The sequence below is a fragment of the Balaenoptera physalus genome (genome assembly GCF_965194825.1).
Source record: "Balaenoptera physalus genome assembly, chromosome: 4".
Lineage (NCBI taxonomy): Eukaryota > Metazoa > Chordata > Mammalia > Artiodactyla > Balaenopteridae > Balaenoptera > Balaenoptera physalus.
The window spans coordinates 19,249,908-19,273,612 of record NC_138891.1 but is presented as its reverse complement, the minus strand read 5'-3'; the positions used below and the strand labels follow the sequence as shown (position 1 = coordinate 19,273,612).

General features: G+C 40.3%; 1 protein-coding gene across 2 annotated transcripts in view; it reads right to left on the bottom strand.

The window, feature by feature from the left end:
• PCCB (propionyl-CoA carboxylase subunit beta) overlaps window positions 1-23,705 on the bottom strand; it is an 84,645-nt gene that overhangs the window by 23,664 nt on the left and 37,276 nt on the right. For both annotated transcript variants that reach the window (XM_082459179.1, XM_082459180.1), the window contains 3 exons: window positions 22,421-22,529; window positions 21,026-21,146; window positions 19,047-19,128 (listed from right to left, as the gene is read on the bottom strand). In XM_082459179.1, the coding sequence (XP_082315305.1) occupies window positions 19,047-19,128; window positions 21,026-21,146; window positions 22,421-22,529 (312 nt within the window). The remainder of the gene's footprint in view (window positions 1-19,046; window positions 19,129-21,025; window positions 21,147-22,420; window positions 22,530-23,705) is intronic.

Here is a 23,705-nt window from a genome sequence, read left to right as displayed (position 1 = left end):
TTATGTTCAAATTGTCCCATGTTTGACAGTGAGAGCTCATTCAAGGTGGATCCTATGCCCTTTTGATGATTCTCCATCATTCTTTGAGCATTACCTTACATTCTGGAATTACCTTACTTTCAGGTTCATCCTGTATTTTTTTCCTGCCCCTAGCCCTAGAATCAGCCATTTCTCCAAGGGAACCAGGTCCCAAGGGTGCGGGGTAGAATAAATGGCTGCTTCTAAGAAGTTAGCCCAGAGCACAGAGCTAGGAGATCTACATACACATACACATACACACACACACACACACACACACACACACACACACACACACACACACTTATTTCTATAAGTAATATGAAAACCAGGAGTTCATACTGATAACTCCAATTCCAACTTCCAATTCAACTACAGGGTTCATTCTCGTATCCCCCTTTCCATACCATAACTCCTTTCTCCTACAGTGGACATCTAACTCCCATTATCCTCAAAACGTACTTATTATTCAATCCTCAAATGTAAATGAAATGGTTTCAGAATTGCTAACCCATATGACAGCAAAAAAAAAAAAAAAAAACACCTAATATTCAGTATTTCTTTATAACTATTTCTGTCATTAGACTAAAGGTATATAGTCAAAATACTGTGTTCAAAAGTTATTCATTTGAAACACAGTCAGGTTCATTTGTTTTTATTTCAAAGGTTTACCCCCACCCCATCTTGATTTTATTTTTAGTATGTAAACATTAATATAGGTTAATAGTGTCACTCCCCATCCCTTCTACTCACCGTTTTTGTTTTGGGTTTTTTTTTTGCAGTGCTGCACAGCTTTCGGGATCTTAGTTCCCTGACCAGGGATCGAACCCGGGCCCACAGCAGTGAAAGAGCTGAGTCCTAACCACTGGACCACCAGGGAACTCCCTCACCCTGTTATTAATGTCATCACTTTCTGAGTTATCCTTTGTGTGTGCACTGCAAAAATGAGTAGATACATTTATAGCTTTTTAATTCCCCTTCCACCTTAGATGGAAAGTAACAAACTATAGATACTCTCTCACACTCTGAGTTTCTCTCTTGCACTCTGAGTTTCTTCACTTAACAATATATCCTGGAAATCACTCCATATCAGTTCATAGAGCTTTTCCTCACTCTTTTTCACTCCTGCATAGTACTCCATTGTGTGGACGTACCAAAGTTTATTCAACCAATCTCCTATGTGTTGTGTACATTATTTTGACACTTACATTCAGGTTGTTTAGAATACTTTGCAATTATAAATAACACTGTAACATTAGGAACCTTGTGCATCTATAATTGTGTAAAGTGGGAAATGTATCTTCAGGGTAAATTCCTAGAAGTGGGACTGCCGGGGCAAACTCTCAGATATTACCATAACTCTTACCAGCAACGCATGACAGTGTCTGCTTCCCCATAGACTTACCATGGAAAGTATTTTCAAGTTTTGAATCACTGGCCAATCTGACAAAGGAGAAATAACTCAGTATAATTTTAAGTTGCATTTCTAGCATTATGAGTAAAGCTGAACATCTTTCCAATATGTTTAAGGTCCATTTTATATCTTCTTTTGTGAGCTATCTATTCATGATTTTTGGCTGCTTTTCTATCAGTTTTAGTCTTTATTCCTTCAATTTTTTAAAAAGCTCTTTACATATTAGGGATATTGGTCCTTTACTTGTGATATATGTTGCAAATATTTTCTCCCAGTTTGTTGGTTGTCTTTTTTGTTGTTGTTGTTGTTTTTGGGGGGAGGCCACACCACAGGGCATATGGGATCTTAGTTCCCCAACCAGGGATTTAACCTGTGCCCCCTGCAGTAGAAGTATGGAGTCCTAACCACTGGACCACCAGGGAATTCCTGGTTGTCATTCATTCATTCATTCATTCATTTATGGCTGCGCTGGGTCTTCGTTGCTGTGTGCGGGCTTTCTCTAGTTGCAGCGAGCAGGGGCTACTCTTTGTTGCGGTGCATGGGCTTCTCACTGTGGTGGCTTCTCTTTGTTGCAGAGCACGGGCTCTAGGTGCTCAGGCTTCAGTAGTTGTGGCACGCGGGCTTCAGCAGTTGTGGCACGCAGGCTCAGTAGTTGCGGGTCTCAGGCTCTAGAGTGCAAGCTCAGTAGTCATGACGCACGGGCTTAGCTGCTCCGCAGCACATCGGATCTTCCCGGACCAGGGCTCAAACGCATGTCCCTTGCAATGGCAGGTGGATTCTTAACCACAGTGCCACCAGGGAAGTCCCCGTGGTTGTCTTTTAACTTCATGTATTTTTTGCTACGCAGAGTGGAATTTTTAAATGTTTATACAGTCATATTTATCAATTTTTTAACTGAAACTGAATTTTAAATCATAGTTCAAAATCCTTTACCTTCTCCTAAAGTTAGAGAAATTCATCTATGCTTTCTTTAAATATTTCACTTATTATATTTAGTTCTCTGATCTATTTGTAGTTTATTTTTGTATATGGTATAAACTACAAATAAAATTTTATATTTTCCTAACCAGCTATCCAGTTGTCTAGCACCATTTTTTATTTATTTTTTTTGCAGGGCAGGGAGCCACACTGCACGGCTTGTGGAATCTTAGTTCCCCAACCAGGGATTGAACCCGGGCCCTCGGCAGTGAGAGAGCAGAGTCCTAACCACTGGATTGCCAGGCAATTCCCTAGCACCATTTATTAAAAAGCTAATCTTTGCCCCTGGAATTTGACATAATACCTTTATCATATGTATCAGAATTCTATATGTACTTGAATCAACTTCTAGCTTTTCTATTCTATTCCACTGATCTATTTATGTGCCAGGACTACACTGTTGTAACTATAGTATGCTTTAATAAAGGATATGGCCATAGCTTTTCTTTTGATGTTCTTATATTAACTCAATATCCAGGAACAAGGGATGTCTCTGCATCTGTTCAAGTCTATTTTCATGGTTTTCAGAAGTTTTAAAATTTGCCCCATAAGTTTATTACTAAATATTTTATCTTTATTGCTATGCAAAAGGAGTTTTTACATTACCACAACATAATTGGTTACTGTTTGTGTATATGAAGACTATTCCTAGGTTAATTTTATATCCTGTTCCCTATTTATTGTTTCAGTTTTATCACGCATTCCCTAGGATTTTTAACATATTATGTCATACACAAGCATAGGTCAACTTTTGCAAAGCTTTTTGCCTCTAATTGATCTTCTTCTTTATCTAATTGCATTGGCTAATACCTCCAGTACAATGTTAAATAATAGTGGAGATAGAGAGCATCCTTGCCTTGTCCCAGATCTTAGTGTAAGTATTTCCATATTAAGTAAGATGCTTGGTTTTGAAAAAGTGTATATTAAACTCTATCATGTTAAGTATTCATCAATTCCTACTTTCTTGAGTGTTCCTATTAGAAATGGGTGTTGAACTTTCTTAAAGCCTTTTCTCAGCATGTATGAAAACAACCATATAATCTTTCTCCTGTCTATCTATTAATGCAGTACATTATAGATTTTCTAGAACCAACCTTGCACTCCTACAATAAATCCCACTTGCTTATGGTATACAATTTTAACATGGTGTTGGAGTCTGTTAGCTAACATTTATTTGGTATTGTTGCATCAATATTGGTAAGTGATGCCAATCTGAAATCTTTTTCAGTTCTAGCTTTATCAGGTTCAGGTATCAATGTCATACTTGTTTCATAAAAAGAATTTGTAAAGGGTGGGTGTGTGTGTGTGTGTGTGTGTGTGTGTGTGTGTGTATGTGTTTACTGTCTATGATCTGAAATAATTTATGTAGCACTGTGATTCTTTGGTCTTTGAAGGTTTCATAGAATTCCCACATGAAACTATCTGGGCCTAGTGCTATTTTTGTGAAATAACTACTATGTAATTTGGTCCACTTAGGCTTTCTACCTCTAATGGGGTCAATTTTGGGTAAAATGTATTTTCCAAATAAAATGTCCAATTCATCTAACCTCTTATGATTTTTAAATTTCTTCTATCTCTATCATTTCTCCTTTCCACTTTTTACTTGTGCCTTTTTTTTTAAGTTAGCTAGTAGTTACTCTATTCCATTAGTTACAGCTATTTTTCTATTTCCCAAATCATAAAATTTCTGCTTTCATCCGTATTAAATCCTGTCTTGTTATTCTTTAGAATATTTTTCCCCAGCTTTTTGAGTGGAGAATTTAGTTTCTTTTCCTTCTTTCATTTTTTACTAAGCTAATTTAAGGCTATAAATTTTCCTCCTCTCATAGATAGTATTCCATAGATTTTGATATGTAGTGTTTTCATTATCTTTATTCTCTTAGAATTCTGTCATTTGGCTTATATTTTCTCCTTTTATTCAGGAATTAACAGAAGATTTATTTTTAAATGAGACACTGCTTTTATTGTTGTAGCTATAAATTTCTAGTCTTAATCATTGTTTTTGTAATATTTTTGCTTTATGGACTGCTAGGATGCTTTCTTTCTGACCAAATATGTGATCAACTTTTGTGACTGTTCCATGTGCACTTCAGAATAAGATTCATTGCCTATTACCAGGCTGTAAAGTCTGAAACAGATCTTTAATATCTATCTGTGATGTTATTGAGGTCTTCTATATCTTACTTATTTTTGTCCATTTGACATACTTTGTACTAATTATGGTGCATTTAAATCTATTATTATTTGTTTCTACCTATGTCTCCTTGGACATCCTATAGTTTCTCCTTTTTAAAGATGGTAGTTGTATCATTTAGGGCATAGATCTTTTACATCATCACTGTGAATTATGGCTTTTAGCATCTGAAAATGTCTTTCCTTGTCACAGTAAATACTTGAATTTCACATCACCCAATATTAGGCTCACACACACACTGCATTGTTTCTGTTCTCCTGACATACCTTTCCCCATCCCTTACGTTTAACTTTTCAGAATCACTTTGTCTCTTGTACACCACATATAGTTGATCTTGCTTTATGAGGGAAATTGAACATCCTTTTCTTTTAATAAATGAGATAAACAAGTTTAATAAATAAGTTAGGCCATTCATATTTATTGCTATTTCAGATGTTTTTTATTCTTGTAATTATTCTGTGTACCATGTTATATTTACTGTTCAAGTAATATGCTTTATGTTGCTGTTTACAAAGATTTATATTTTTGGTCTAGTGGTTACCTTTGTAATTATACCTTTTTAATGCCCTTAGTCTGTTTCCTCATTTAATGTCTTATTAACGGGGTTGTCTACTATTAATACCTGTTGAGTCACAACAATCAGTATACTTATTCTGTTATACTCTTTCACTCTTCCTTCTCTTCCATCTTTCAGTGGCATTTTTTCTGCAACTGAAACATAGCATTTATACATTGTTCTCTACCCTCATTCCCAACCTTATTTTAGTCTTATAATTAAATAAGCACCATTGATCCTTTTCCTAAAATTTGTCCAGTAATCTCTTGGTTGGATGAAACTCATCCTCTAGTAGCTTCCTCAAGAAGAGCCTGGGAACACAGAATTCCCTCAGTTTTAGCTGGTTTTCTTTAGTCTTAATACATGAACATCAGCTTGGCCAGATATAAAATCCTTAGTCTTTCCTGGAGTCTCCGGGAAGTGCTTCTCTATTGTTGCCTTGCTTTGTTGTTGCTTTTGAAAAGTCTGATGCTACTCTAATTCTCCCATCCTTGTAAGTTATTTGATCTTTTTGCCTCAAAGTCTTGAGGATTTTTCTTTTCAAAATCTTATAGTGGGACTTCCCTGGTGGTCCAGTGGGTAAGACTCCATGCTCCCAATGCAGGGGGCCTGGGTTCGATCCCTGGTCAGAGAACAAGATCCCGCATGCATGCTGCAATTAAGAGTCCACATGCCACAACTAAGAAGCCCACAAGCCGCAACTAAGAGTCCACAGGCCGCAACTAAGAAGTCTGCATGCCGCAACTAAAGGTCTCACATGCCACAACAAAGATCCCACGTGCCGCAACAAAGACCTGGTGCAGCCAAAAAAAAAAAAATCTAATAGTTATATGTGGATATTTACTCGAGTTTGATCATTCTTGGTTAATTTTCCCATACACTCAGTGAGCTATTTCATTATGTAGCTCTGGGTCTTTTTCTGGGATGTCTTCTTGGATTACAGTTTTAAACATTAATTCTCTTCCTGTTTGTCCTTCGCCAGACACTCCAGTTATATGTATGTTCAGTCTTCTTTGCCTATCTTCCATTTTAGTCACTTTTTTCTGATTTTTTTTACCTTTTTCTTTATGTTTTTGGTTGTTTTCCCACTTTTCTTCAACATTCCTTATTAAATTTCATTCAAATACACTCTCCCTAGAGCACTTTATAATTCTGTCTTCATTTCTGATATATGATTTTGTCCCCCCCCATTTTAATTCAGTTACCTCTAACTTTACTTCTTCCTATTTTATGTCCATTCTGTCATTAGTTTCTGAATTTGATTTTCATAACTCAGGTGATGATTTGAGGCTACTGAACTCAACTGCAGTGTGATTATCTGCTGAATGACTAACTTTTACAATGAAGGGAGTTTTGTCAAGTGAAGTTTTTTATTCTCATTTTTGGTTTTCTTATCTTAGTAGCTCTGTATAGATAAACTACTTGTATCTGCATTTTGTGGACAGGGTTGACAGTTTGGGATGGTGAACAAGATTCCCAGTTCAAGAGCGCCCTCTTCTGTCAGTATAACAAAGTGCCACTTAGTTAATGGGTGTCTTGATATTAGAGAGGGTGGTAGGGAAAGGGGTAGTATGACTTTCAGTTTTTTGTTTTTATCTTGCAGACACATAAATTTACCTCTTTCTTCATTTTTCCTTCACTTCACAATTTCCAAAGGTGCCTCTCTCTTCCTTTTTAATTTTTTCTTCCCTAGAAGGAATGCCCTTCCATGCTTTCTTGATTCTTGTGCATGTTTAAGTCCCTCCCCTTAAGTAACTCTTCTAACCTAACAGGACTCTTGTCCAGTATTTTCACTCTTATAGTGAAAAGAGTGAACTTTCTCTCCCTGAGTGAATTCTTCTAAATTCCCTTCTCTTTCTTCTGAGCAGTGTCTCAACACTTCTTCCAGCTCTCCACAGAGACTTGTTGCCAAAATTCAAGACAGTCCTACTAGAAAGTGGTGTTTAGGGACTTCCATGGTGGTCCAGTGGTTAAGACTCTGAGCTTCCAGTGCAGGGGGCCTGGGTTAGATCCCTGGTCAGGGAACTAGATCCCTCATGCATGCCACTACTAAGAAGTCTGCATGCCGCAACTAAGAGTCCACATGCTGCAACTAAAGATCCCGCATGCCACAACTAAGACCCAGCACAGCCAAAAATAAATAATAATAAATTTTTTTTTAAAGTGGTATTTATTGTTCTACTTATTGTTATATGAAGTTTGTAGTTTCCTGTCTTACAATTATGATAAAGGAATGGAAATGGTAGTTTTATTTTTTCTTCTTATTGACCTACATATAGTTTTTCAAGTATGTGTAGAGTTTTGGATTCAGGAGACTTTGACTACCCAGAAATACCACCTTCCCCCTCCTTTTTTTTTAAACAATTTTAAGAATTCATGCTCACTGACAAAATTCCATTACTGAGTTCTGATCCAATGGATATAGTCACAAAAACATACTAATACACAGATGTTTACTGCAGCACTGCTATAACAACAAAAACTGTAAAAGATCTAAATGTCCATCAGTACGGTAATGTTTAAATAATGTTCCATCCATACAATGGAGTACTATACTGTCATTATAATGAATAAGGTAGACCTGTATGCCATGATAGGGAAAGAAAGTGAAAAAAGAGTAAGGTGTGAAAGTGTCTATAATACAATCTTTTTTCAGTTAAAAGTAAATATATTGATATATATTTGACATATAAATAAATTCTTTTCTGGAAAGATACACAAGAAACTTAATAGTGCTTACCTCTGGGAAAGACTGATAAGAAGGAGAGAGAAAATATTTGCATTTCATTTTACATGTTTCTATACTTTTTTCCCTTTGTACATATTATTTGCTTTTATTTAAAAAGGATTTAGAGAGTGTAGCAGAGACTCCTAAGTATCCACCAAAAATCCAGCTTCTGTTTCTACCACTGTAAAAGAAACGATGGGCAAATGCCTATCATATTTCCTAACCTCCCCTGCAGTTAGATGTGGCTATTTGACTATGTTTTCTACAATGGACTTAAATACAGTATTAAAAATGAAACAGAATATATTTATTAAACTTCTAGCTCAAAAGTTCGAGAAGGAAAAAAAATGATTAACTGAAAGAAAGCACAAAAGGAATTAATCAATAAAAAAGTAGAAAATACATAGCTTTAAAAAGAAACAAAAATTAAACAAAAAGTTGATTCTCTGAAACACATCAATAAAATATTTCAACTACTAGGTAACTATCAAAAAAATATAAAACAAGAAATGTCAGAGAAAACCACTGAAACAGATTTTGCTAATCTTCTGAGACTATATAACCCTGCATAATCCTATGCAGGTAAAATTGAAAATCTGGAATAGGTAATTCATAGAAAAAATATATATAGTTTACCAAAACTGGCTCAGTAGTTGCAGCACACGGGCTTAGCTGCTCCGCGGCATGTGGGATCTTCCTGGACCAGGGACTGAACCCATGTCGCCTGCATTGGCAGGCAGACTCCTAACCACTGCGCCACCAGGAAAATCCCTCCAGATCTTCAAAGAGCAGATAATCCCAATGCTACTTCAATTGTTCCAAAGCATAGAAAACTTGCAAATTCTCATTATGACACTTTATGAACTGAACTATGTACCCCCACCCCCAAAATTCATACATTGAAGCCTAACCCCCAATGTGATTATGTTTGGAGACAGAGCCTTTAAGGAGATAAAGTAAATGAGGTCATAAAGGTTGGGGCCCTAATTTGAAAGGCCTGGTGTCCTTTTAAGAGGAAAAGACACCAGAGATCTCTCTTTCTTGCGCACAGAGAAGAAAGGCCACATCGGGACACAGTGAGAAGGCAGCCATCTGCAAACCAGAAGAGAGGGCTCACCAGAAACCAATTCTGCTGGCACCTCAATCCTGGACTTCTAGCCTCCAGAACCGTGAGAAAATTAATTTTTGTTTAAGCAATTCAGTCTGTGGTATTTTGTTATGGCAGCCCTAGCAAACTAATAAATGATGCAAGAGCACTGACACCAAAACCTGATTTTAAAATACACCGCCTCCTCAAAGAAGGGACAGTCAAGGAGTTTGGGATCAACATGTAAATACTGCTATACTTAAAATGGATAACCAACAAGGCCCTACTGTATAGCACAGGGAACTCTGCTCAATGTTATGTGGCAGTCTGGGTGGTAGGGGACCTTGGGGGAGAATGGATACATGCATATGTACGGCTGAGTCCCTTTGCTGTGCACCTGAAACTATCAAAACATTGTTAATCGGCTATACTCCAATATAAAATAAAAAGTTTAAAATAAATAAAATACCCCCAAAATCAGCTAACATTCCATGATATTGATGTAAACATTCAAAATAAAAAATTTATAAAATATAACAAGTATTAAGATATATTTACAAATAGAACTAAGAAAAATCATGTGATTATCTCTATAAATGCTGAAAGGGCATTTAGCAATGTTCAATACCCATCCGTGATTTAAAAAGAAAACAAGTAGGTAACAACAAAAATTAAAATAGGAACCAGTGTGGGATAGGGAGGGTGGGAGGGAGAAGCAAGAGGGAGGGGACATGGGGATATATATATACATATAGCTGATTCACTTTGTTATACAGCAGAAACCAACACAACACTGTAAAGCAACTATACTCCAGTAAAGATGTTAAAAAAAAATAGGAAGCAGTGGTAGCTTTCTTAACATGAGAAAAAGATATAAAATTAGGAAACACTAATGACAGTCTCTCTAAAGTTAGGAACAAAACAAAGATACCCACTATGACAACCGCTGCTTATCACTGCATTTGATAATACATGGAGGTACAGTCAATGCAACTGAACAAGAGAAAGAAATGATATAACATAACTGGAAAGGAAAAGACAAAACTATTTGTATGTAGGCAATATACTAATATACTTGAAAAAGCCAAAAGAATTAACAGTGAAAAACTATAACAAATAATAAGAGAACTTAATAGGTAATTGGATATAAAATTGATAAACAGAATCTAAAGCTTTCATATATACCTAAAAAACAACAGAAGATAGAAAAGACCCCATCTACAATAAAAAGATACTTAGGAATAAGCAAGGAAATCTTTAAAACAGTCAAGGAGAAAAAAGTACAGTTTAACAAATAAAAATGCAAACTGTGTTTTTAGATTGTTTCAGATTCATAAGGATGTCAATTTTCCCTAGTTAGTGCATAAATTTAATGGGATCTCAATAAAAACAACAAAAGGATACCCTACTTCCACCCCCCGCTTTCACCCTAAAACAAGACAAACTGACTTCTAAATTTCATATGGAAAAATAAACAAGACTAGGCAAGAAAATTCCAAGAAAAGAATAATCAAGAGGAACTATCTCTACCAGATGTGAAAGCGTACCATCAACTGAATAATTAAGGCAGTATGGTATTGGTCAAGTGTTGGTGACAATGTTAAGGCACCAGAACTCTCAAATGCTGCTGGCGGGAGTGCAAACTGACTCAGCCTTTGAAGAACCCTTGGGCAGGGTCCACTAAGGCTCCATGTATGCCTGGCTATGAGGCGGTACTTCCACTCCTCACTACAGATTCAACAGAAACGTGGAAGCTTGTTTATTCGTTTATTTACCAAAATTGCATAATAGAATGATCATATCAGAACTATCTGTAATAATCCCAAACTAGAAATTACCCAAATGCCCACCAACAGTAGATAAACTGTGGTCTGTTCATACAAAAGACTAAGGAGAGCAGAGGGCAGACAGCAGAAGCAAGAAGAACTACAATCCTGCAGCCTGTGGAACAAAAACCACATTTACAGAAAGACACACAAGATGAAAAGCCAGAGGGCTATGCACCAGATGAAGGAACAAGATAAAACCCCAGAAAAACAACTAAATGAAGTGGAGATAGGTAATCTTCCAGAAAAAGAATTCAGAATAATGATAGTGAAGAAGATCCAAGACCTCAGAAAAAGAATGGCAGCAACGATCGAGAAGATGCAAGAAATGTTTAACAAAGACCTAGAAGAATTAAAGAACAAACAAACAGAGATGAACAACACAATAACTGAAATGAAAAATACTGTAGAAGGAATCAATACAAGAATAACTAAGGAAGAAGAACGGATAAGACACCTGGAAGACAGAATGGTGGAATTCACTGCCATGGAACAGAATAAAGAAAAAAGAAGGAAAAGAAATGAAGACAGCTTAAGAGACCTCTGGGAGAATAAACACAACAACATTCACATTATAGGGGTCCCAGAAGGAGAAGACAAAGAGAAAGTACCCAAGAAAATATGTGAAGAGATTATAGTCAAAAACTTCCCTAACATGGGAAAGAAAATAGCCACCCAAGTCCATGAAGCACAGAGAGTCCCAGGCAGGATAAACCCAAGGAAAATCATGCCGAGACACACAGTAATCAAATTGACAAAAATTAAAGACAAAGAAAAATTATTGAAAGCAACAAGGGAAAAAAGACAAATAACATACAAGGGACTCCCATAACATTAACAGCTGATTTCTCAGCAGAAACTCTACAAGCCAGAAAGGAGTGGCATGATATATTTAAAGTGATGAAAGGGAAGAACCTACAACCAAGATTACTCTACCCGGCAAGGATCTCATTCAGATTCGATGGAGAAATCAAAAGCTTTACAGACAAGCAAAAGCTAAGAGAATTCAGCACCATCAAACCAGATCTACAACAAATGCTGAAGGAACTTCTTTCAGTGGGAAACACAAGAGAAGAAAGGGACCTACAGAAACAAACTCATAGGGCTTCCCTGGTGGCGCAGTGGTTAAGAATACGCCTGCCAGGGCAGGGGACATGGGTTCGAGCACTGGCCCAGGAAGATCCCATGTGCCAAAACTACTGAGTCTGTGCTCTACAGCCCGCAAGCCACAACTACTGAGCCCACATGCCACAACTACTGAAGCCCACGCGCCTAGAACCTGTGCTCCACAACAAGAGAAGCCACGACAATGAGAAGCCCGTGCACTGCAACAGAGTAGCCCCCACTCACAACTAGAGAAAGCCCGCACACAGCAACGAAGACCCAACACAGCCAAAAATAAATAAATAAATAAATAAATTTATTTTTTAAAAAAACAAACTCATAACAATTAAGAAAATGGTAATAGGAATATACATATCGATAATTACCTTAAATGTGAATGGATTAAATGCTCCAACCAAAAGACACAGGCCTGATGAATGGATACAAAAACAAGACCCATATATATGCTGTCTACAAGAGACCCACTTCAGACCTAGGGACACATACAGACTGAAAGTGAGGGCATGGAAAAAGATATTCCATGCAAATGGAAATCAAAAGGAACCTGGAGTAGCAATACTCCTATCAGATAAAATAGACTTTAAAATAAAGAATGTTACAAGAGACAAAGAAGGACACTACATAATGGTCAAGGGATCAATCCAAGAAGAAGATATAACAATTATAAATATATACGCACCCACCATACGAGCATCTCAATACATAAAGCAACTGCTAACAGCTATAAAAGAGGAAATCAGCAGTAACACAATAATAGTGGAGAACTTTAACACCTCACTTACACCAATGGACAGATCATCCAAACAGAAAATTAATTAGGAAACACAAGCTTTAAATGACACAAAAGACCAGATAGATTTAATTGATAGTTATAGGACATTCCATCCAAAAACAGCAGATTACACTTTCTTCTCAAGTGCACACGGAACATTCTCCAGGATACATCACATCTTGGGTCACAAATCAAGCCTCAGTAAATTTAAGAAAATTGAAATCATATCAAGCATCTCTTCTGACCATAATGTTACGAGATTAGAAATCAATTACAGGGGCTTCCCTGGTGGTGCAGTGGTTAAGAATCCGCCTGCCAACGCAGGAGACACAGGTTTGAGCCCTGGTCTGGGAGGATCCCACATGCCGCGGAGCAACTAAGTCCGTGCGCCACAACTACCAAGCCTGCGCTCTAGAGCCCGCGAGCCACAACTACTGAGCCAACGTGCCACAACTACTGAAGCCCGTGCACCTAGAGCCCGTGCTCCGCAACAAGAGAAGCCACCGCAATGAGAAGCCTGCGCACCGCAACGAAGAGTAGCCCCCGCTCAGCGCAACTAGAGAAAGCCCGTGCACAGCAACGAAGGCCCAACACAGCCAAAAATAAATAAATTTTTTAAAAAATCAATTACAGAGAAAAAAACGTAAAAAACACAAACGCATGGAGGCTAAATACGTTACTAAATAACCAAGAGATCACTGAAGAAATCAAAGAGGAAATCAAAAAATACCTAGAGACAAATGACAACGAAAACATGACGATCCAAAACCTATGGGATGCAGCAAAAGCAGTTCTAAGAGGGAAGTTTATAACAATACAAGCCTACCTGAAGAAACAAGAAAAATCTCAAATAAACAATCTAACCTTACACCTAACGGAACCTTACACCTAAAGAAGAACAAACAAAACCCAAAGTTAGCAGAAAGAAAGAATTCATAAAGATCAGAGCAGAAATAAATGAAATAGAAACAAAGGAAACAATAGCAAGATCAATAAAACTAAAAGCTGGTTCTTTGAGAAGATAAACAAAATTGATAAACCATTAGCCAGACTCATCAAGAGGGAGAGGACTCAAATCAAGAAAATTAGAAATGAAAAACGAGAAGTTACAACAGACACCAGAGAAATACAAAGCATCTTAAGAGATTACTACAAGCAACTCTATGCCAATAAAATGGACAACCTGGAAGAAATGGACAAATTCTTAGAAAGGTATAACCTTGCAAGACTGAACCAGGAAGAAGTAGAAAATAGGAACAGACCAATCACAAGTAATAAAATTGAAACTGTGATTAAAAATCTTCCAACAAACAAAAGTCCAGGACCAGATGGCTTGACAGGTGAATTTTATCAAACATTTAGAGAAGAGCTAACACCCATCCTTCTCAAGCTCATCTAAAAAATTTCAGAGGAAGGAACACTCCCAAACTCATTCTATGAGGCCACCATCACCCTGATACCAAAACCAGACAAAGATACGACAAAAAAAGAAAATTACAGACCAATATCACTGATGAATATAGATACAAAGATCCTCAACAAAATACTAGCAAACAGAATCCAACAACACATTAAAAGGATCAAACACCATGATCAAGTGGGATTATCCCAGGGATGCAAGGATTCTTCAATATATGCAAAATCAAAGTGATACACCATATTAACAAATTGAAGAAGAAAAACCATAAGACCATCTCAATAGATGCAGAAAAAGCTTTTGACAAAATTCAACACCCATTTATGATAAAAACTCTCCAGAAAGTGGGCACACAGGGAACCTACCTCAACATAATAAAGGCTATATATGACAAACCCACAGCAAACATCATTCTCAATGGTGAAAAACTGAAAGCATTTCCTCTAAGATCAGGAACAAGACAAGGTTGTCCACTCTCACCACTATTATTCAACATAGTTTTCGAAGTCCTAGCCACAGCAATCAGAGAATTAAAAGAAATAAAAGGAATCCAAATCGGAAAAGAAGAAGTAAAGCTGTCACTGTTTGCAGATGACATGATACTAGAGAATCCTAAAGATGCTACCAGAAAACTACTAGAGCTAATCAATGAATATGGTAAAGTTGCAGGATACAAAATGAATGCACAGAAATCTCTTGCATTCCTATACACTAATGATGAAAAATCTGAAAGAGAAATTAAGGAAACATTCCCATTTACCACTGCAACAAAAAGAATAAAATACCTAGGAATAAACCTACCAAGGGAGACAAAAAACCTGTATGCAGAAAACTATAAGACACTCATGAGAGAAACTAAAGATGATACCAACAGATGGAGAGATATACCATGTTCTTGGATTGGAAGAATCAATATTGTGAAAATGACTATACTATCAAAAGCAATCTACAGATTCAGCGCAATCTCTATCAAATTACCAATGGCATTTTTTTACAGAACTAGAATAAAAAGTCTTAAAATTTGTATGGAGACACAAAAGACCCCGAATAGCCAAAGCAGTCTTGAGGGAAAAAAATGGAGCTGGAGGACTTCAGACTATACTACAAAGCTACAGTAATCAAGACAATATGGTACTGGCACAAAAACAGAAATATAAATCAATGGAACAGGATAGAAAGCCCAGAGATAAACCCACGTAGCTATGGTCAACTAATCTATGACAAAGGAGGCAAGGATATACAATGGAGAACAGACAGTCTCTTCAATAAGTGGTGCTGGGAAAACTGGACAGCTACATGTAAAAAATGAAATTAGAACACTCCCTAACACCATAAACAAAAATAAACTCAAAATGGATTAGAGACCTAAATGTAAGACCGGACACTATAAAACTCTTAGAGGAAAACATAGGAGGAACACTCTTTGACATAAATCACAGCAAGATCTTTTTTGATCCACCTCCTAGAGTAATGGAAATAAAAACAAAAATAAACAAATGGGACCTAATGAAACTTAAAAGCTTTGCAAAGCAAACTACAAACAAGACAAAAAGACAACCCTCAGAATAGGAGAAAATATTTGCAAATGAATCAATGGACAAAGGATAAATCTCCAAAATATATAAACAGCTCATGCAGCTCAATATTTAAAAAACAAACAACCCAATCAAAAAATGGGCAGAAGACCTAAATAGACATTTCTCCAAAGAAGACATACAGATGGCCAAGAAGCACATCAAAAGCTGCTCAACATCATTAATTATTAGAGAAATGCAAATCAAAACTACAATGAGGTATCACCTCACACCAGTTAGAATGGGCATCATCAGAAAATCTACAAACAACAAATGCTGGAGAGGGTGTGGAGAAAAGGGACCCCTCTTGCACTGTTGGTGGGAATGTAAATTGATACAGCCACTATGGAGATTCCTTAAAAAACTACCATATGACCCAGCAATCCCACTACTGGGCATATACCCAGAGAAAACCATAATTCAAAAAGACACATGCACCGCAATGTTCACTGCAGCACTATTTACAATAGCCAGGTCATGGAAGCAACCTAAATGCCCATCGACAGGCAAATGTATAAAGAAGATGTGGTACATATATACAATGGAATATTACTCAGCCATAAAAAGGAACGAAATTGGGTCATTTGTAGAGACGTGGATAGATCTGGAGACTGTCATACAGAGTGAAGTAAGTCAGAAAGAGAAAAACAAACATCGTATATTAATGCATATATGTGGAACCTAGAAAAATGGTACAGATGAACCAGTTTGCAGGGCAGAAATTGAGACACAGATGTAGAGAACAAACTTATGGACACCAAGGGGGGAAAGTGGTGGTGGGGGGTGTTGGTGGTGGGATGAATTGGGAGATTGGGATTGACATATATACACTAATACGTATAAAATGGATAACTAATAAGATCCTGCTGTATAAAAAAATAAATAAAATTCTAAAATTTTTTTTAAAAAGCATCAAAAAAAAAAAAAAAGGCTAAGGAGAACCATGAGAATAACATGCATTGCAACAATATGGACGAATTTCAGTCATCTCATTGAATGAAAGCAGCCAGACGGAAAAGACCACACACTAAATGATTCCATTTATATAGTATACAAAACCAAGAAAAACTAATTTATGCTGTTAAAGGTCAAGATGGTGGTTTCCCTCAGGGGCTTGGTGGGAAAACAATGCCTGGAAGAGAACACTGGGGAGGCTTGTCTGTTTCTCTATGTGATGCATTTATTTGATCTATTCTATATAAATGTTTCTGTTATTTAGGAGGATTTATATTTATTTTAATAATGGTTACCTCTGTAACTATACCTCTTTAATGACCTTAGTTCCCTGGATTTAGCAATTTGGAGAGGCCATTAGGAGAGCTGTCATACAACAGAGGGAGAAAAGCAGAAGCCAGATTCCAGAGAGGAATAAAGGAAGAAGAGACAAGAGGAGTTTAAGGAAAAAGGCAGAAAAGACTGTGGACATCAGTTAAACAGAGATTCAGGTTAAGAAGGGTTTGGTTTAGCAGACAAGAAGTCCATACATGTTCAAACACATTTATTGCCAAGAGGAAGGAGTTAAGAGAGGGAGAAGAAGTTAAACCAGTCAAGAAAGCAAGATGCCAGATAGGAAGCAATGGAGTGAGGAGCCCAGGTGAAGGCACCTCATTCTTTGAGCCTGGGGAGACACGGAGGGATGGTGGAGAGGGAGAAACAGGCAGCTATGGAGAGTGATGAACCTGATGCTCTCAATTTTCTCCATGAAGGAAATGCTGATGTCATCTGATCAGAGTGGGGAATAGAGAAGGAAGTTAGGGTTTCGATCAGGGAAAGTGAAGAAGATAAAAACAGGAGCTGAGAGGAGGTTCACGGCACATATTCAAGCCAGAGACCAGAGAGGTGAACCGAGGGCCCAGCTCAGGCTGGAGCAAGGCTCCGGGGCTTTCCTCTGGCAGGCTCAGGCCCCACTGGCAACATGGGTGGGTGGATGAATAAGTGACTGGATGAATAAGTGACTGGATGGATGGATGGATGGATGGATGGATGGATGGATGGATGGATGGATGGGTGTGTGGATGGATGGATGGATGGATGGATGGATGGATGGATGGATGGATGGATGGATGGATGGATGGGTGGATGGATGGATGGATGGATGGATGGATGGATGGATGGATGGATGGATGGATGGATGGATGGGTGTGTGGATGGATGGATGGATGGATGGATGGATGGCTGCAGCCTTGAACCAGGGATGGGACTCCACAGGGCAAAAGGAGAATTGGAGCACGGATGACACAGACCCCATTTTACCTTCTTCACACTATTCTTGGACCTAAAACTACCCATGCCATGTATGCTTTTGTTCTCTGAATCTCTCACGCAAATGTGAGGTCGCCGAGGCAGGGTTTCTGTCCATCACAGTGTCATACAGCACCAACACTGAGAACAGGGCCTGGCTGTTAACATCTGGCACAATGGCAGAGTCCAAGCTGGGCCAGGAAAGCAGAGGCCAGGAGGGGCAGAGGGCTCCAGAGGAATGGGATGATTGAGGGCTGGAGAGTCCAGGAGCAGAGGTGGTGAGAGACGGACAGGACAACTGTGAGGGTGTAGAGAGTACTGAAGGCTAAGGTCAGAGGAGGACATGCTGGTAGAATTGGGCTCAAATGGTGCTCAGCAGGCTAGGAACCCAGCAATGAGGAGGGGCAGAGCCCGGCCACGGCTGCTGACTCACGCTGACTCCCCACAGTACAGGGAGGAGGAACAGGTCACTGGGAGAGCCAGGGCCCCGGGAGAGGCCGTGCCCACAGAGCCGTCTGGGTTCAGTTAAGCGAGAAGAGCTAAGAGCACAGTGCATGTAGGAAAGTATGAGGGAGACAATGGCCATCGACAGATGCCCCCAGTTCACCCCAACACTGTCTCTTCACTTAATGACCCAGGAACCTGCTACACCAAGAAAAAGGTTACAAACGACTCCCGTCCTCCTCCGACCTACACACACACCCCTCAACCCTGTCACAGGACACTTTGTGTACTCTCCTTTCTCCAGAGGAAAAAAAAAAAGCCCTCTGAGCATGAGGCTCCAAACAGAGGTACCTGAAGAGTCATCCTGCCTCAACTCCAGGCTCTGGAGACACGGCCCTTTCTCTGTGGGTCTCAGAGTGCCAGCTCAAGAGCCCTGAGCTCTGCGGACCCACCTGCCACGCCCCCAAGCCCATCCAAGCCAGTAGGGTGGCCACAGCCACTAGCTCTTCCCATAACACACTACTCAGTGCCCTTGTTCTGTGCCACCCCGTGCCCTGCCTGTGTTGCCCAATGGTAAGGCCTGTGGGTCCAGCACTTCCTCACTGAGCCAAAGCACAATGACATGCACATGGCTGAGCCAGCACAGACAAGACAGACAGATGTGGCACTTACAGAGTGTATGATGTCCACCATGTTGTAGGCTTTGGTAGATTCCAAAGGGACAATTGTATCAAGCTCAGGAACCAGACGGTCACTTTGGATAGAAAAAGAAGCAGATATAATCAACATGGAAGAGCCCGTTGCCTTCTGTGGGTGGGGAATGGGAGAGGAAATGGGGGAGACACAGCACGGGGGCTGGACTGATTCTGTCCCTGCTGGGCTTGCAAAGCAGTCCCCAAAGATACATTCCTTTGTTACCACCATATTAAACTGAACCTGAGCTTGATATTAACCCAGAAGATCTTTCTGTTTTCATTCTGAGGAAAAAAAAATGAGCTTATTCCCCTGAATGTGGAGATTCCTTCATTTATCCTCTCTGAACACCTCCTACGTTCTAGGTATTGTATGGAGCACCAAAGGACATTGTAGTGAACAAGCCACTGTACCATCAAGCCCAGCTTCCCAAAGAGCTCGGCACCAGCGTCTTGGGTACAGCCCCACCCAGTAACAAAGTCCTCCCTTACTTTTCATGTGCTGTTTACACATATGCATACAGCTTCCCTGGGACTGAATGAAGAGGAGGTATGGCTGGGCCAAAGCAGGCTGTTCAGACATGTCTGGGCCCTCGGACCATAACACCTTCAAACGATGTCCTAAACCTTTCAAGAACCCCAAACAGGGCTTCCCTGGTGGCGCAGTGGTTGAGAATCTGCCTGCCAATGCAGGGAACACGGGTTCGAGCCCTGGTCTGGGAAGATCCCACATGCCGCGGGGCAACTGGGCCCGTGAGCCACAACTACTGAGCCTGCGCGTCTGGAGCCTGTGCTCTGCAACAAGAGAGGCCGCGATAGTGAGAAGCCCGCGCACCGCGATGAAGAGTGGCCCCCGCTCGCCGCAACTAGAGAAAGCCCTCGCACAGAAACGAAGACCCAACACAGCCATAAATAAATTCAAAAAAAAAAAGAACCCCAAACAGTACAGCAGCTCGGAAAAGGAGGCTGTGCCCATCGCTTCTGGGCCTTGTGACCACCCTCCCTCTCATGACTACACACAGTGGGCCACTGATTTTATCCCCTGAGGAGTGAGGCCGAGGCAGACAAGGAGAGGCCCTGGGGACATGACTCTTCAGAGCATCCCTGGCCCAGACACGGCCCCATAGGTAGAAGCCCAGGGCAGTGTCTGAAAACGGCTTCTTCCCGAGGGACACAATTTCAAGTCCTTCTGCAGAAGTATTGCAGGCCAAGTGAGTGCTTCAAAATCAGAGAGGAAACAAAATGGAGAAGACAGCAGCGAGCGGTCTGGAGCTATAGTTCCCCAGCTGGGCTTCTGGCTTAATCTGCGGTGCCCCCCACATCAAGCAGTGGCCGGAATAGCACGAAGGAAAAGAAGGTCTTCACTAGGTGGTCAGCAACACACCCTTCCCCAGGAATGCCCCGGCTTCTGGCCACAAGCAGGTGTGCACAGCACATTTCCTAAAGGGCATGCTGTCTGAATCATTTCACAGTGATTTATTTCATGTTAAGACCAAAAAAAAAAAAAAAATCTCTCTCAATTCTGGACAAAGACTCAGAAATAATATTTTTTTTGGCCACTTTTTACTCCCAAGCTACTTGTCAGATATTACAGAGAGGAAAAACGTGAATAAAAATAAAATCTCCTGGGATTTCCCTGGCAGTCCAGTGGTTAAGACTCTGTCTGAGCTTCCACTGCAGGGGGCATGGATTTGATCCCTGGTGGAGGAACTAAGATCCTGCATGCCACACAGCGTGGTCAGAAAATTTTTTTTTAATTTCTTTTTAAATAAGTAAATAAAATCCTTCGTGGCTCCTATACCCAAACATGCCACCACCATGCCTACACCTGACTCCACTGCACAGTCTACTCCAAGCTGCCCACCAGGACAGACCCTGGAGGTCCCGCCAGGGCACAGGGGCCAGAGAAGGACAAGCCAACCTGCAAAACAAGAGAAGGAGCTCCGGCCTGCAACTCACCTGGGATCATGGCACTCACGGACGGGGGCCGGGTCCTGATTGCTGAGAGGCAAGTAGTTGAAGAACTCCCGGAGATTACACAAGGCGTCAACGTCGTTTTCAAAAGCTCTGTGGGCCACGCCTGAGAAAACAGGGAGTATATAATGGGCCAGGGTGCCTGTCAGCCCAGAGACGCAGCTTCATGCCCACCTGCCCCCTCTAGGGCGGGTCTGCAGCAGACTGTGCCGACAGCCCTGTCGCCGCCCCCTCCACTGAGGATGGTACCACACCACACACCTTCAGGCTGACCCTCAGTCCATGCAGCCTGTTCTCTCTGCAAGGGTCACTCCTTTCATTATCCAGGTCTTTGGCCTAGTGTCGCCTACTTGCCAAGGCTTTCCCTGCCCCTCTCCAGAGCACAACTTTCCCCACACCCCTCACTCTCCATCCCTGGACCAGGTGGGAATTCTCATCACACTTTTCCCTGCAGCACCTATTTCCCTGTTTACTGCCTTACATCTCCCCGAGAGTATCAGCTCCAACAGGGTAGAGGCCAGGCCTGTCTTATCACTGCAGCCCAGCAACTGGAATAATGCCTGGTAATATGTCCATTAACACTCAAGAAAGCTGGACAATAAAAAATAAAAGGAAAATGGCTGGCACATGTCATGGTACTCAGCAATGGCAGAACAAAGGAGGAAAGAAGGGGAACCACGTGGCCCTGGTAAGGAATCAAGCCATCATTCCTCAAGAACACTCTGAAATCACAGAAGAGCCAAACAGGGCCACAGACATGATAGAGAAAGTGGGGCAGGAAACTCCCTCTCAGGTTCACCCCACCAGACTCCCTGCTTCTACCGCTGCCCCCAGAGTCTCTTCTCTACCAGGCAGCCCAACTGAGCTTTTAAAGTCAGATCATGTCATGTGTCTAATCCAACCACCCTCCTTGCCACTCACCGAGCACACCAGCCCCTCTCCTTCCTCAGAAGCCTCTGCCTGTGATGCTTCTCCCCTAGGTATCCACGCAATACACTCCTTCAAATCTGCTCAGATCTATTGCCCAGTGAGGCCTGTCCTTACCACCCTCATTAAAACTGCAACAATCCCAATCCCCCTTACCCTGTGCTACTTTTTCCACAGCACACATACTTTTATGAATCATAATTCTTATAACCATCATTCTAGTTAGCTCAAAAATTTCAAAGACTATGAAAGCATTAGTAGTAGCCTGTAATTTAATTTAACGAATTTGAGATATAAATCCACCTTTATTACTACATCTGTAGAAAATACATGACACTACAGTCTATTCAGAGAAATTCTGTCAATGAAGTGGTATCTGTAACAGACTGTCACTTCTAGCAATTCCTCTTCTCAGTGTCTGACAACAGTAAGGTAAGCTTCGAGGCCTCTAACCTGACATGGTGGTGTGGGTCCTGGCGCCCCCGAGCTCCTCCTGGGTAACGTCCTCATTGGTGACAGACTTCACAACATCAGGGCCAGTGATGAACAAGTAGGAGGTGTCCTGAAACCAGAGAATTCCAGAAAGTTCAATCTCAGAGCACCAGAACTCAATGGAGCCATAGAGTTCACACAGCCAAGATGACAAACGCAGAGAAGATAGTGACGTGGTGGCAAAACCAGGTTAGGACGCAGCTCACAGATGCGTATCCAAACTAAAGACCCACGTTTTCCCTGCCTCACTGTCTATCAAAAAATCTTCGTTGCCTGGTTCCCTCTCAGCAAAATGGCCTGCAGTGTGGCTACCAATCAGTCATCTGTAGAACACCCTAACAGGTGACCCTTATTCAGAGCTTGCTGCACACCAAGAATTTTTCTAAGCATTTCATGGGATTGTGTCATTAAAGCCTAGGTACTATTATCACCCCATTTACAGATCAGGAAATTGAGGCACTGTGATAGTGTGCAGCTTGCCTAAAATTAATCAGTCACTTTAAGTGAAGCCATCTGGAGACAATGATAATCAATGTTTGGTGTTTTGAGAGAGTGACAGGCTTTAATTTTTAGTTTCTAACTTAAAGATGATAAAGGCATATTGTAAAAAATTTAATCAGAATAGGAGATACAGTAGAAAGTAAGTCTACATGCAAGCCCTTATTTCCAGCCCTCTAATTTCCATCCCCAAAGGCGACCACTGTCAGTTTCTCTGACATCCATGCATATGAGCATTTACACATTTTTTCCCTTACTCTCTCTCTAGCACACTGTCCTACACACACTGTTCTCAAACTTCTTGAAGATTATTCCGTATCAGTATAGTAGGATATGTATCACAACTTACTTAACTGTCACCTACTGATGGTCCTTTAGACTGTTGCCAGTGTTTTACTTATAACAAGCAATGCTGCAATAAGTATGTTACTACAATCATCTCTGTCATCTCATTGTTCATGTTCTTTGCCCATTCTCCTACTAGATAGTTGTTTTTATATACTAAGGACATTAGTCCTTAGACTATTATCTGTGTTGTATCAGTCTTTATTTTATGGCTCCTTGGTTTGGAATCTTGCTAGAATGGCCTAGCTAGAGAGGTCTATCTTCCACACTCCACACAAAGACTCAAACAAACGTTCATAAGAGCATTACTTGTAACAATCAAAAACTAGAAACAGAGACTTCCCTGGTGGCGCAGTGGTTAAGAATCTGCTTGCCAATGCGGGGGACACGGGTTCAATCCCTG